Source organism: Gordionus sp. m RMFG-2023, chromosome 2, assembly GCF_954871325.1.
Source record: "Gordionus sp. m RMFG-2023 chromosome 2, tfGorSpeb1-WG-v2, whole genome shotgun sequence".
Lineage (NCBI taxonomy): Eukaryota > Metazoa > Nematomorpha > Gordioida > Chordodea > Parachordodidae > Gordionus > Gordionus sp. m RMFG-2023.
Genome location: NC_088776.1, coordinates 39,526,211 through 39,541,739, shown reverse-complemented (window position 1 = coordinate 39,541,739; position 15,529 = coordinate 39,526,211). Strand labels below are relative to the sequence as shown.

At 26.5% G+C, this 15,529-nt stretch overlaps 1 protein-coding gene across 1 annotated transcript in view; it reads left to right on the top strand.

Moving 5' to 3' along the window:
* Positions 1-213: 213 nt before the first annotated feature.
* Positions 214-15,529, top strand: part of LOC135923607 (solute carrier family 12 member 1-like) — a 47,480-nt gene continuing 32,164 nt past the window's right edge. The window contains exons 1-3 of the mRNA XM_065458452.1: positions 214-1,185; positions 11,676-11,762; positions 14,232-14,307. Coding sequence (XP_065314524.1) covers positions 394-1,185; positions 11,676-11,762; positions 14,232-14,307 — 955 coding nt within the window. The 5' untranslated portion in view covers positions 214-393. The remainder of the gene's footprint in view (positions 1,186-11,675; positions 11,763-14,231; positions 14,308-15,529) is intronic.

Here is a 15,529-nt window from a genome sequence, read left to right as displayed (position 1 = left end):
AATATTTAAGGATAATATTTAAGGATAATATTTAAGGATAATATTTAAGGATAATAAATATATTAACAAAAATATATTTTAATATGGTAATTTTTAACATTGACAACATTTAGCACTAAACCCTATTTAAAAATCAATAAGTTCGTATTTTATTGAAACTATATTTTTAAAAATTTGCGAAAATATAAAAATACGATGTTTTAAGATTTCAAAGGATAATAACTTTTAATTTAATTATTATATTCTCATTTGGTTTACATTATTTAATGATTTGTGTTATGTATTAATGTTTTTTATAAAATTGGAGATTAGTTCTTATCTATTTTTAAAAATTCTGATATCTTTACAAGGACAAAAATAAAATATTTCTTATAACTCAACCATTTTATCATAATGGATAAATTTAATACAATATCAGCTGATACTGAATCTCAAAATGATTCAAAACTTGGAAAGAATCTACCCACTGCTGATGCAAATATTGCTCAGAAAATGAATGGAACACGTTTTGGAATAGATCCTATTAAATTATCACCAAATAGGTATGATGGTGAAAGTAGTAGTTCATCCCCAACTATCAATCACAGAGATGATTTAAATCTAATGACACAACTTCAGAAAGGAGCAGACAACCCAACTTTTCAATCTCAGGATGAACATCCAACTACCAATAATGTCAATAAATTAACAGATTTATCTAGCAGCCATCTCACTACATCAAACACAGATCATAAACCATCAGATCATAGTTTTTTAAATGCAAGTTTCCAAAAAGATACACCTGAAGATGACATTAGCCCCCTACCTTTGCCTAGTGCTTTCCGTCGAGGCAAAAACAAAAATAAAGGAATCACATATAGCGATGATGATAATATTATTCGGGGCAAAAAAAATGTTCAATTACACTCAAAAATAAATGATAATAATCATATTGAAGGGAATGAAATAAATATTAGTGATAATGAGGATAGTAAAGATGATATTGAGGATAGAGGTTTCATAGATGAAGATAGGAAAAATTATTTCCGGAAAAAAATATCTACTTATGAAACACTCCCTTCTGCCCAACATTACAAAAACATCTTTTCAGATGATAATGTTAAGACTGGAGGTCGGCCCAGTTTGTCAGAACTACATGGTGATATTAGTTTGGTGGAAGAAGAATATGGAACCATGGGGAAAGAAGTAAAACTTAATTTTGTATTGATTAAATCAGATAGTTAATAGGGTACACCCATATATGTATCCAAGATTTTGCTAAGGGGGAAGGCACTATTAGGTATTTCCCCATAAATTTTATTGTTGTAGGCCTTTGGCTATATTAGATTTTTATAAAAATAATTTTTTTTTTATTATTAAAATGCTTTTTTTTCTAAAAATTTTGAATTATAGTCATTATTTTAAAAAGTTATTTACTTTTATTAATTTTTCTTTCAATTTCTTCCTTATATTGAAATATTATATACATTTTTGAGGAAAGGAGTGAGGGGAAATTTTTATTACCTTGGAATGATATTTATAAAAACAAACAAATTTGCAATAGAGGATAATCCCCCCCCCCTCCCCTATTGGTTACGAGCCTGGGTATTCCAAAAAACAAAATAAATATAATGAGAAATAAAATTTCAGGGACCTTCAAAGGATAAATTTTTAAACAGCCAGCATATAAAAAATTTTCCTATTTTTAAGCCTAGCCTGGATTTGTAAAAAAATATTTTTGATCCACTGAGTTAATTTTATTTTACCAGGCCTGATAAATAGTAATTATTGTTTAATTACAATTTTATATAAATTGTTAAATTTTATAATAGATATAGGATCAAAGTTTGGAATTTGGGCTAAAAATGGATGTTCTAGAACCAAAACTATTTTCTGCATATTTTTAAATATATTGTGGTTCTTAGAAATTTTAAAAGAGAAGTTTTTGTGGTTCCAATTCTTAGATTGCTTCCAGTTCCACACTGTACAATCATCCCAGAATTTTTTTTTTGAATTTATTTGATCCAAAGGTATTAAAGTGTATGCTTTATTTTTATAAGAGATCTGCAGAGGTCAGAATTTTTAACAGTTCCCCAAATTATTTTTTGCAATTTTTTTATTTACCTGGCCCAGTTTTTTTATGGTCCTGCCAAAAATTTTTAAAGTTTTTTTATTTTGAATAATTTTTTGCAAATTATTTCAGAGGAAAATTGAAAATATTATATGATTATTTTTCTTTATTATGGTTTTATTTTGATTTAAAAACGATTACAATTTACAATAAATTAAAATACTATGAAACACTATAAAAATTTAAAAACTATATAATTAAAATTACAATTTTATAATTGGGTTCCCAAAACGGAACCATAATTATGTCTAAAATTTCAATTAAAAATAATTATATGATTTTCCAATTATTGAAATCATTTAAGTTTATTCTATTCTTTGAAAATACTACTTATGATCAACCATATTTGAAAACGAATGAAACTTATGATGGTTATATATAGTCTAACTTAAATAAATGTCAAAGTTTTAAAGCTCTCTCTCATATAAACCCAGACTTATGGGCTCAACTCCTATACATGCATGATTTCAGTTTTAATAATCTCAAATTTTTTGATAAATATTTATTCAAAATCTATATATTATGTAACATTTTGTAACCATAAAAATTTTCTTTTTGAAAATATAAAAATAATTTGAAAAAATTCTTTTGGTGTCGATATATTTTCAAAAAAAACAAAAAAGAAATTTTTTGAACTAACCTCATTTTGGGATGATGAATCTCAGCAGATATGTTTATTATCAATATATCGTTGGCTGAGTATTATAATGTTATATATCCACTTTTTTGCAAAATATTTCTAATAATATTCTTTTAGTATTATATCTTCGATAAAAATGTTAAAATATAATTGAGAATTTATTTTCATACAAGAAATCTTTTTTTTAAAAAAATTCTCCATTAAGCAATTTAAAAAAATGGATATAGACTATTCTAACACCCAGCCAACGTTATTTAAATATTTTAAGTAAGAATTAGAGTAGACGAAACCAGTGGCCAATAGTGGGGAAGGGTGCTAGGGACTTGAGCCTCCTAAAAAAATTTGGAAATATCTTAAAAAGGATCATTTTAAAAATGTTAACTAAATAAAAAGAAAGGTCATTTTGAAGATGTTTTAGCTTAAAAAATTTAAACAGGTTATTTAAAAAAATGATTTTTGAACCCCTTTAGATTGTAAAGGCTTGTGACGCTACTGGAAGTAACCAAATATTGAAGGCGCTATTTTTTCGAATTTATTATTTTTTATGTATTTAAATATGGTTGAATATAGCAGAGACTCACAGACTGACATTTTAACTTATCAGGTTGAGATTTAAAATTTATTTATGAAACCTGGCTAGTCCTGGATTTTAAAAAAATTATTTTTTTGGCCCTTATCCTCATAAGAAATTTTACAGATTTCCAAAAAATTGAAGACACAAAAATAAGGATTTTTTAAAAAAATTTCTAATAAACGCTCTTTTATCATAAATGTTAATTATTTTTGACAAGTCATTCAAATGATAGATAATAATAGATGTAACATATATCGGCTGCACACATTAAGTCTATGGCTGTGTACATAATAGATAGCCTCGTGGGAATTGCAATAGATATTTACAATATTGGGTTACGATAAAATAAAAAGGGATATTTTTCATAAATATTTAATTTTTAATATATATTATGATATTGTGCTGTAAACATTTCTAAAAAAATCGAATGCGTTCAACGTTCATTGACAAAAATCGAACGCGTTCACTCTCAAGTTCACTTTCAAAAAAAGGAACGCGTTCACGAGACGTTTTCAAAACTTTACGAATAAATTTTTTTTTAAATTTAGCTTAATATAAAATGCTATATATTTTTTAACACATATTAGCCATGTTTAAAATTAATAGGTTTAAGCAGTGGCCCCTACACTTTTTGAGCGAATGAAGCAGAATACCCCGATGAAAAGTATCCCCCCCCCTTCGAAAAAATGATAATTATGACACCCATAAATTTCAAAAATAATTTTTATTGCATCAATTTTTAATATATAATATAAATAAAATGCAAAAAATATAACTTTATAAATATTATTTTTAAATTAATTTTAGATAAATTAGGGGAGGAGAAAGCGAAAGAATTTATAATTTCATCAGTATTTAATTGTTTAAATAAAAATTTTTCCATTGATAATATGGTTAAATTATTGAGAAAAAAATCCTTCATGGTACTGCGCAGTCATGTTTTAATTAATTTAATTTTACTCATGACTCTTTCGCCAGTACACGAGGTTGTGGGAATGGTTAATAATATTTATATAAAATTCTTAAATTAGGGAAAGCAGAAAAATTTAAAAGTAAACGATAAGGTAAAGTTTTTCCAATCTGAATCGTAAGTCCCTGAATTATCATCATCATCACAAGAAGCTAAATAATGTATTGGTAAAAATATTTTAATTAAATAAATTTACAATTCTCAGAATCTGACAAATCTTTAGATTCTTGAACCTCTAGGTCATGAGTAATAATTACATTCCCCATTATGGCCATCTTATAAATATTTCTAAACTTCAACATTTCTTCGAAAATTTGACTTGAATTTAAATTGTAAAATTCACAGATATCCTCGATATCTTCTTTAATAATTGATTTTTCTGCCATTCCCTTTGGCGTAAAAAATGATGTTTGATGTAAAAATTTCATTGAATCATCATTAAATCTTTCGTTAAAATGCATAATAATATCGAGTGCAGCATAAAACACTTAAAGCTAAAAAAAATTCTATATTTAATGATGAAAGTATATATACCTCTCCTTTTTGGATTGTAATGTTTGAAGTCTAGAACTTTCAAAATCAAAAGGTAGATTTCTCTCCTTCATAAAATTTTGCGCCTTTGAAAAAACATCCAAAAATTCACTGTTATTATCTATTAGATTAAAAAATAATTAAGACAATAATTTATATTATACTTCTCAAATTAATCAAGCAATCTTTTGCCAATTGAATTTGATTTATTGCATACCCTATATCCTTCGAAATGGTTTGCAATTTTGTACAAGCCAAACTTGTTATCAACAATATTTTATCCAAAATACAAAGTGATAAGATAAAATCAAATTTTTCTATTCTAAAGACTATAGCACTAGCCATAGTGGAAGTGGCAGGATCTTCAGAATCCTTTAAATTTGTTAAAGCTGCCCTCAAGGCATCATAAAGTTGAAAAAAATTTACAATAGCTTTATATGACGATAGCCAGCTTCTAAATAAAAAAAATATTTAAAATTTAAATTAATAAGGAACTATTACCGAGTGGTATTCTTGACGCGTAGAAATCGTTGCGATTTTTTCAGATCATTACACTGAAATTTTTTGAGTACCTCATATCTTTTTACACCATTAAAATAGACATAAATCTCATCTAGTATTCCTAGAACATTTCGAAGTTTTTTAATTGATTGGCATAATTGAATAACGATTAAATTTAATCGATGACAATAACACCAAATAAAAGCTGCCTTTGGCGCCTCTGCTCTAATCAAGGCTTGCACACCATTGATTCTTCCACTCATGTTTGAGGCGCCATCATAACTTTGCCCAACTAGATATTCAAGGGGTAAATTCATCGAGCCAAGTTTGGATATTATATTTTTCTTTATATCGAGACCTTTGGTATTTCCCGTACAATATATGTCAATCAGTCTTTCAACAGGCTTCGGCGTCTCACTATTTTCAACATATACTATCAAAGCTATTGCTTCTGATTTCGAAACATCGTATGTGCCATCAACTATGATTGAAAAGCACCTGTTAATAATCTCATTTTGAATTTTTTTTATAACCATATTTTTCATGGTTTCAATGAGAATGTTTATGTTATTTCATTATATGATAATAGGTTTGAATATAATTTCGTTTTTAATCCCTTATTTTTTTTATCCTTTTTTCTTTCTTCATTTTGCTATATATACATTTTTAGTATAGGTTCAGAATCTGCAATAAGCTTAATAAGGGCCATCATATTGCCTTCTTGTTGCCTGTTCCCCCAGAAGGCTTGGTTACGAGATATTAAATAAAATTTACTAAACATCGACCAAAATTTCCGTCAATATTTTAAATTAAATATTAAGTAGTGGGGGGGGGTCTTATTATTACATTTATAAACCAGAAATCACATGATCATGATGGATGTAAAAAAAAGTACCCCCACTCAAATTTACTGAAGCAGTTGCTTCGGACCCCCCCCCCCCGTTGTAGGGGCCCCCAGGTTTTAAGTAAAGAAAATAATATTTTTGTTTATTAAAAAAAATTCTTACTAATAAATGTATATAAATATCATATATAATTTAAAATATATAAATTTATTTTTACTTTAAATTATGTTTAAATTAGAGGTCTGCATTGGGCGGGTTTTTGGACCAAAAGCCCGCCCATCCAATATTTAAAAAAAAATTTAACCCGCCCGCCCATAGTTTTCAAAAAATATATACCCGCCCATTTGTCTAAAATTCCTTACCCGCCGCCCATTAGTTTAAAATTTTTTACCTGCCCTCCCATTATTTATAAAAAATTTTTAACCCAAGCCCGCTTATAAAATTTAATTATGGTCATTCTTTCATTTTTTTAAGCATCTAATAAAAATATTTCATTACTCCTCTACAAAAAGTTTATAATTTAGGAAATTAATATAAGTATAAAAATAATCAATGTAAATTATGGACAATTTATTTGATCAAATTGAATATTTATGGAAAAAATATAAATGTAAAAATAATATTATATGTAATTATAATGCAAAAATAATAATGAATCGACATTTTCTGGATTCAAACACGTTCTTCTTTGTTCTAAAAATCTTCCAGCAATGCTAAATCCGCGTTCGGAAGAAGCACTAGTTGCAGGAATTGCCAATATTTTTCTTGCTAATCTTGATAGCTTTGGCAAATCTCTTTCTTATCGTTTCCACCAAAGTAGGATATCCGTTTGAAGTATATCCTCTTCCTCAATTGAGATCTTAAAATAAAAGTGAAACCAATAATAATAAATTTAATAAAGTAATTTAAAATTTAAATTAATTGTAATATGCAACTTAAAATTTTGCTAAATTATACATATCAAAACTGGTTACTTTAAGATTTAAATATTTTGTTATGTCATTAGGTACAATACTCTCCTCTGTAACAACCTCATCCTCCCATATGTTGGGGTTTAATTTTGAAGCGGATGCTATTTATTTCAAACATTGCATTTAATATAGATTTTATAATTTATTAATACCCTTTAATTTGATTCTCTTTGTATTTGGGGAAAGAGATAAAATCAGATTTTCATCCACGTCGATGTTATATTCTTCGATGCAAATCAAATCCAACATGTTTTCAATATGTTTTTTTACTTCATTAATTTCTTCCGACGTCAACATCCTCATTTGTAGGAACTTTGGTATTAAAAATGTTGAAATTTTATGAAGCATATGGATTTCAAATTTTTCAATTATAATATTTTTAGCTCTTTTCTTTATTAAATCTATTTCTTTTTCACAATTTGTTTTTCCCGTTATATCCATATTTATTTGATTAAGCTCATGTAGAAGAAGATTATACCTATTTTTTTTATAAATAATGAAATGATATGCATAAATCCTAAAATACTAATTTTTATACCATATAAGAACGTTCTGTAGTGTAGGCCTGCAGTCGCTCTCAAGAACATTAGTTGCATCTTTATATGGCTCCAAATAATCTATCAGTGTTTTTAAACCTTCCTTTCCCATAGATCCCATTTTTTCACTCATATCACGAGATTGTAAGAACGATAAAATCTCATCATACATTATATAAATGCTTTGTAGCATCTTATGTTTTGTATTCCATCTTATATCAATATTTTGTTTTAACGTCTTGCTCAGATATTTTATGTTACCACTTTGTTTGAAATAAGTGGTCAACGATTTTGCAGTGATCAAAATGTTATTAATCTCAGGTCAGGAGTATTTCCCAAAATAAAAGTTGGCTGGAAAGCATTGCGGAGAATTGTGTTCAACATATGTGCTGAACAGTTTAGTCTATTAAATCTAATATTTAAAAAAATAAACGGAAAATATAGTTCTCTAAATATGAATGTTTTTATTTAGGCGTATACAGAACAGAATCTCTCATAAATTATTATAATATCTACCAATTTGATAAAATTTAACAAAAAATTTACCCTTCCAACGCTTTTTTAATATTTGCTCCTTAATCGGTGACATGAGTTTGGAAAAGTATTCTCGGGGCACACCAAGTTTAAAAATTTTTTTTAATAATTCTTTAAGAATATTTTCTCCCGTCTTTTTTTCCTTTTGAAATTTTGAAATAAAAAATTTTTTTTTTTCTAATTTCCAATTTTGTATATAATGGATTGATAAAGATATATAATCGGTTTTTGTAAAATCCTCGCACCACATATCTGTAGTACATCAGCAAATAGAATTTTTTATCATTTCTCCAATTTTAGGAAATAATATTTCCTTAAGATCCTCAGTAACTTTGGATATGTGCCTGCTAACGGTTGTGGGGCAAGGAATAATTTTTTCGGCTTCCAATTTTCCATATGTGGCCCCTAAGTCTAAAAATCTTTGTAAAATATTTACAAATCCTGGTCCTTGAACGGCTTGAAATGGCCTAAATAAAGATAAAAGAATAAATTAATAAAAATTAAAATACCTAATATCTCTAGCGCAATATTCTATAAAATTGGCGATTAGACCCGATTTTATCGTTTTGTTTAATTGAGAATTGTCTTTGAAAATATCAGGATATTTTTTTATTACCTATCAAATCTTCACAATTTGCCATTGATGACGAAAGAAGAAGGATGTGCCACTTTTGTTATTATATTTATAGATAGATTCGCAATCATTGCAGCGAATCCAATCTAGCTTTTTGTCATTTTCATCGAAAATGATTTTAAATTGTTTCCACATTGAAGATTTTAGTTTATTGTTATCTGAATTTTCTTTTAATTTATATAAATTATTTTTTATTTTTTTAGATATATTTTCTTTATTCATAATAAAATTTTAAAATAAAAATTAAATTAAAATATATTTTTTTATTAAAAATTATGTTATAAAAAATAAAATTTATATATTATATAATAAAATAAAAAGATAAACAATTATTACTAAAATAAAATAATACAATGCAGATTGCAAACCCCAAAAAATGAAATTTTTAAAGTTTTATTACATTCCCATAAAAGGAAATTTTTAATAAAATGTTTATTTATTCTAAGAAAAAAGTTTTATTGTTGTGTTTATTACTATAGTTAGGTAAATGTTCTCCACTTAAAAAAAAACGATTGGTACAATAAAAAAAGAAATATTGTTATAGTTCATTAAAACAATTATTTTTTTTTAGTTTATTTTAAATTTCCTTTACCCGCCCGCCCATTATTCAAATTTCTTAACTCGCCCGCCCAGCCCGCCCAGAGTTTCAAATTTTTTTAACCCGTCCGCCCATAGTTTAAAATTTTTTTTAACCCGCCCACCTGCCCATTTTTGAAAATTTTTTTACCCGCCCATCCGCCCGCCCACTTAGATGGGCGGACGGGCCGAAACCCCGCCCAATGCAGATCTCAGGTTTAACTTTTAAAAATAAAACCCTAAATAACTTAATAATAATAAACGAAATTCCAAATAATCACATTAAAAAATATAAATCTTAAAAAAGATATTAACTATTTTATATTTATGTGTATAATATATAATACTTAATGATTTTTACTTTTTATCTATTTTAATAATTTAATAAGCAACAATCTAAAATAAATTATTAACAGGATATTTATAGTTATATTATATAAATGAATAAATAAAGTATCTCTTTAGATTAGAACTTGAGAATTTTAAAACTGATATTATTTTTTTTGACACATTTTACATTTGGTAAGGAGATAGAATTAGTTTATTGCATATAAGTGTTTCTGTTAAATATTTATTATATTTTGCCATAATAATCTTAATTCATTGAATTTTCAGAATCGGATGATGAAGTATCAATAAAGATGCTTAATAATATTCAAATTAGTAAACTGAGGACAGAAATAGTGGCTGTTAAAAAAATTTAAATATGATAAAGAAAACAGCTGATTAAAAAAATTACCCTTTTTCTTAAAAAATTAAATATTTTTTGTTTTAAAATGAATAAAATTAAGGTTTTCCAAAATTGAACGAATATGAAAAAGGAACGCGTTCACGTTCAAGTCAAAAATAAAAGGAACGGCGTTCATCATCTTTTTCAAAAAACGAACTTCGTTCACGAACGCGTTCGTTTTCAAAACATTTGTAATATGTGCTTATTTTTATATAAAAAAATTTCATTGGCAATTATTTCTTAACGATATCGCCTTTCTATATTTAGTTTTTTTATTCCCAAAATTATGAAAAATAAAATGATATTTGAATTCTAACTTCTTCTATTATATCTTATTCTTAATATTTAAATATAACATATCTGGCGATTCACAGAATGGGACTCGTTCAAAATAACTTACCATAAATAAATTGATATTGTAGAATTTTTTAGAAATTATTCTTATATTTTCTTAAAGGAAATTTAAAGGCTAAAAAAATATAAAATTTATTTATACACTTAAACCAAATATTTATCGAGTAATTTGAAATTCTTAAAACCGAGATCGCATCTGTATATGACTTTAGGAGCCCATAATTCCTGATGCACTTGAAATAGAGCTTTTAAATTTTTATTTATATATAAATGTTACATATATAACCAACAACTAAGTTTCATTTATTCTATTTGATATAAAATCACCCAATATGTACTATATAGAAATTGATCTTAGGATAATAATATTTTAGTGAAAATAAGCCCAATTTAATATTTTTAAATTCATGTTAATTTTGTATCTGGTACATCAGTTCTCCATTTACTAGCTATGACCCCCCCCCCTCCCTCGATTACTGCCATGCTTGAATTTTTAATGTTTAAGGGAAAAAATCAAATATATTTTTGATTACGTGCCCTTCACCTTTCAATTTATAGATAAATGTATTTGGTAGCATATCTAGGATTTTAATTCCAGTGAGAAGATGGAGTCGATTTTTTTTTATAAAACAGGAATTAAATTATTATAATCTAATATTTATAATTTTGAGACAGCAGATTTTAATAAAAAAAATTTTTAATTAAAATTATTTTAGAAAATCAAATTACATAGGGAAAAGGTGCGTATATATATATAACAAAATAAAATGGTAAAATACAGTTTATTTTGTTCTTTATCGATGTTTTTTTAATTTTTGGTTGAAGTTTTATCGTTAAGATAAGATATTTAATCCCACTGATTAATTTAAAAAATGTGCTAAATACATTAATGGTTTATTAATACAAATAATATAATATTTAATTACAATAGTCTAATATTCAAGGGGATCAATGCCCTGGATTTATTATGCGCTACATAATATACTCATAAGATTAGTTTTTTTAGTAATTCAATTATTACAAACAAATATATATATGCATTTATCTGAAATAATTAAATTAGTTAGTACATTTGACCTTTATATTTGTTATGAGTTGCTTATAACAATTGTCCCCTTGCGCTGACTTTTATATAGTATATACTTTATAAATTTTATTTACACTTATAGGAAGAAAAGGAGATTGGGGACATAGAATCGGAGAAAGAAATGGGAATATCTCAAGGTCCGAAGTTTGGTTGGATCAAGGGTGTTGTGGTAAATATAACAAAATTTTGTGATGTATTATATATAAGATTGTTTTTCAATTGCGTGCAAAGTTTTATTCCCGATTATAACGATATATTTTAACCGACACCAAAATATTCCCCCCCCCAGTATCCATTTTCAATTAAATATTTATTTAGTCGATAATTTTTTTCTGAAATCAAACATGATTAAGAAGGTTATAAAGGTGTGGGTTACGCTGCATTTATAGTAAATGCATTTTGTTCATGCTTTGCGTTATTTAACGCAGCGTCATTGGCGTACGCAGCGGGGGGGGGGCAGGGGGACAAACCCCCCCCCCCCCCCCCCCCAAAGCCAAAAAATGCAGATGCCGGATATATTTTTCAAAAATATTATTGTTTATATTAATTTATATTTGTTAATATTTATTCGTATCTCATATTAAATATATAATTAATTACATTTATTATCACATTTATCTCCTAAGTTATTTTATCAATTAATTTCGATTTCAAGTTTTCCGGCGTAATATTTACTTATTATTTTCAAATTTTTAGTGGCGTAATATTTATCTACCATTTTCAAATTTCTAGTCAAATAATTATTATTTCTAAAACTTCTTATCCAACAGGGAAAAAAAAATTGCAACCTTGTCCAACGAGATAGAGTCTCTGCCATCAAGCAGTAACAGCTTTTAAGGAGTTAGAAGAGCCAATTATTTGCTATTACTAAAATATCACAATGGCCTGAAAGAAATATTTCCTCAGAAGCAAGAAAATTATTGGATTCAATGCTTATTCCAAATTTTATTTCTCATTAGAATGTATTATTTAATTATACAACTATTTTAAGTATTACTTTTCAAAAACATGACATTGACTTGATTAAGAAATGAGAATAGCGGAGAGCATTTTATCAGAACTCAATAAATTAGGGCTAATGTTGATGAAGAATTTCATATTTTATTGTTGAGTCAAAAGCAGAGCTATACGTGTTTAATATTTGTCTCCCTCGACTTGTAGCAAGGCAAGCTCATCGTTAAAACATTAATATAGTATCAGTAGAAGAGTATATCTTAAATACAGATACATTTATAACCCAAATAAATAAATTTTTAATTCATCATGCAGCACTTACTAATCTGCAAATATTACTTCCACAAAAGCCTTCCCAACCTTTTTCAGATGGTGATAGAAAAAAAAATATTTGTTAGATTTTTATTATGAAGATGTTAAAGTATCTTATGTTGCCTTACTAACTGAATAATTATGTTTATAAGATTATCAATGGTTGATATAGTCCCAAAAAATGCTATGGATGCTCTGCATTATTCCAAACACATTTTAGATTAAATTCCCAATGTATTAAAAGGGTTTATAAACTCTTCCCATTAGTAAACTAATGAGAGAACAATTTCTTTTTTAAGAAGAATAACAGAGGCCTGCTTTTAAAAAATTTTAGGCCCGACTCGGCTTTTTTTTAAAAATTTTCAGGCCCGGCCCGGCTTTTTTTTAAATAAAATTTTCAGGCCCGGCTTGGTTGTTTTTAAAAAAAATTTCCGGCCCGGGTATATTTAAAAAAATTAAAATACTGTCCAGCCCGGGGGCCGGGCTTGCAGGTCTCTGAAAAACATACCAAGAAGTACAACATCTTAAAGTAGATTGAAAGGTATGGATCTTTTGAATACTCATAGGCATTTGACGACAAGCAAGGATGAGATAATTGAAAAATTAGCTCAATCACAGCGAAGATTGGATTTTACATTGTAAATATATAACATATAAAATACAATTATTCCTATGAAACTTTTTGTGTAAAGGCTCAAAAAATTCAAATCTCTATTTTGGGTCATTTAAGTGATTCTTTACATATAATTTTTTTATAATTCACATAAATTTAAAATTGTGTATTAGAAATAGTTATTAGTCCTAATAAATTTATGCTTGATATTTTTAAAAAACAATAATATTTCTTAAAAAATTTTATTATCCCCCCCCAGACCAAATTCCTGCGTACGCGCCTGCGCAACTTTATATAATATTTAAGAAAAATTTTATACTTTTTTATCGAATTCGCTATTTTTATAATCGTATCGCATATTTTTTGGCAAAGCTTCGCAACATATGTTTTAAAATTTTATCACAGCGTTATCACCATAACGCTCCATATTTATAAATTTTACCTATTTATTGGCTTTATTTTTTAATAATGTAACGCGATAACAAAGCGCGCTTACTATAAAGACCTTAGTGTTAGATTTAATTTATATAAAAAAAATGGATTAAATTTGGTCTTTGCTTAATAAATTGTTATTAATATTTTTTACCCTAATATAAAATGAAAATCATCATTGCTTCGAAAACATTAGCTCTTTTCGATTATAAAATTTATAGATAAAATTTTCTTTATCAATTCTATGTAGACCTTTTAAAAAAATTTTTTTTATTAGTGTTAATGATCATTTTTAACAATTTTACAAATATATACCATATGAAATAGGTTAGATGCCTTCTCAATATATGGGGTGTGATGCTATTTTTGCGTCTTTCCTGGGTCGTTGGACAAGCAGGAATAGGTTAGTTTATAGATAAATTTAAAGCTAGAAAGCCATTTTATATTAATAATTCATTTTAATCAGCTTATAGTGCAAAAAAAGGTGTATCATATTTAAATTTAATGTTTGAACTAAATATAAACTTTTGCCAATCAGTAACTCAAATCATACTTTTGAAATATTTTGAGGATAGGTTAATTTTCCAAAATGACGTAGATAACTTATAAGGGATTTATTTTATACAAATAATTGTTTTTAGGCTTTTAATGATTTCAAATAACAATAATGGTAGCTAGTCTAATTTTAATTATAATATACAATTTTTATAATTTAATTTGCGCCTCTTAGCGGTTTATTTGATTTTATTATATTTAGTTAAATTAATTTATACTAAAATTATAATTATGCAATAAATATATCATAGAGCAATAATAATAGGTTTAATATAGTAATAATTAAAATAATTTTTGTTTTAATAATTATATTTAACATTCTAAAGGTGAAAATAAATGACAAATTTGATATAAATCATTGCCTGAGGATCTATTTGAATTTTTAAATAATTTGGCTTAAAAATGTTATTTTGTTTTTTTAAATGTAGCATATAGAAATTTGTAGTTTTTTTTAAAAAAAATTTATTACCACGGTATTGATGTAAAATGACGCAAATTTTAATTAAATGGCGTAAACACCTTTTCCCACCTCTGTTTCTACAAAACAAAGTTTAATGATATTTATATTATATAGGGGGTTTAATTTAGGACTATGCTTCATTGACCCGCTTTTAGTAATTTTTTAAAAACGAAATTTTTTTACTTGCGTTTTTATAATTTCGAAAGACCTTATTACAACACATATACCAGTGCTGTTAAACGCTATTTTCGAAAGTAGCGCGCTATTTTTAACGCTATTTGGCAAAAAAATATCGCGCTAGCGCTACTGTTATATTTTCAAGAATGTAGAGCGCTAAGAAAGCTTTGGCTTCTTTTTACCCAACTGAATTTTTTATAAAATATTTTATCATATCCATAAAGTTAACATTCCAAATTCAAACATGTAAAATACATGTATTATATTGCATGTCAATACAAAAAATCATCGCTATCTAGAGCGGGGATCAGTAAGTATAAGTTTGCCTTACTAAATATGAGGGCAATGTGATATTTAATTTTCTAAACTTTATAAATATGGAAAAAATATCTAAAATGTTCATATGATTATTTTAGATTTAAAAATGTGTCAA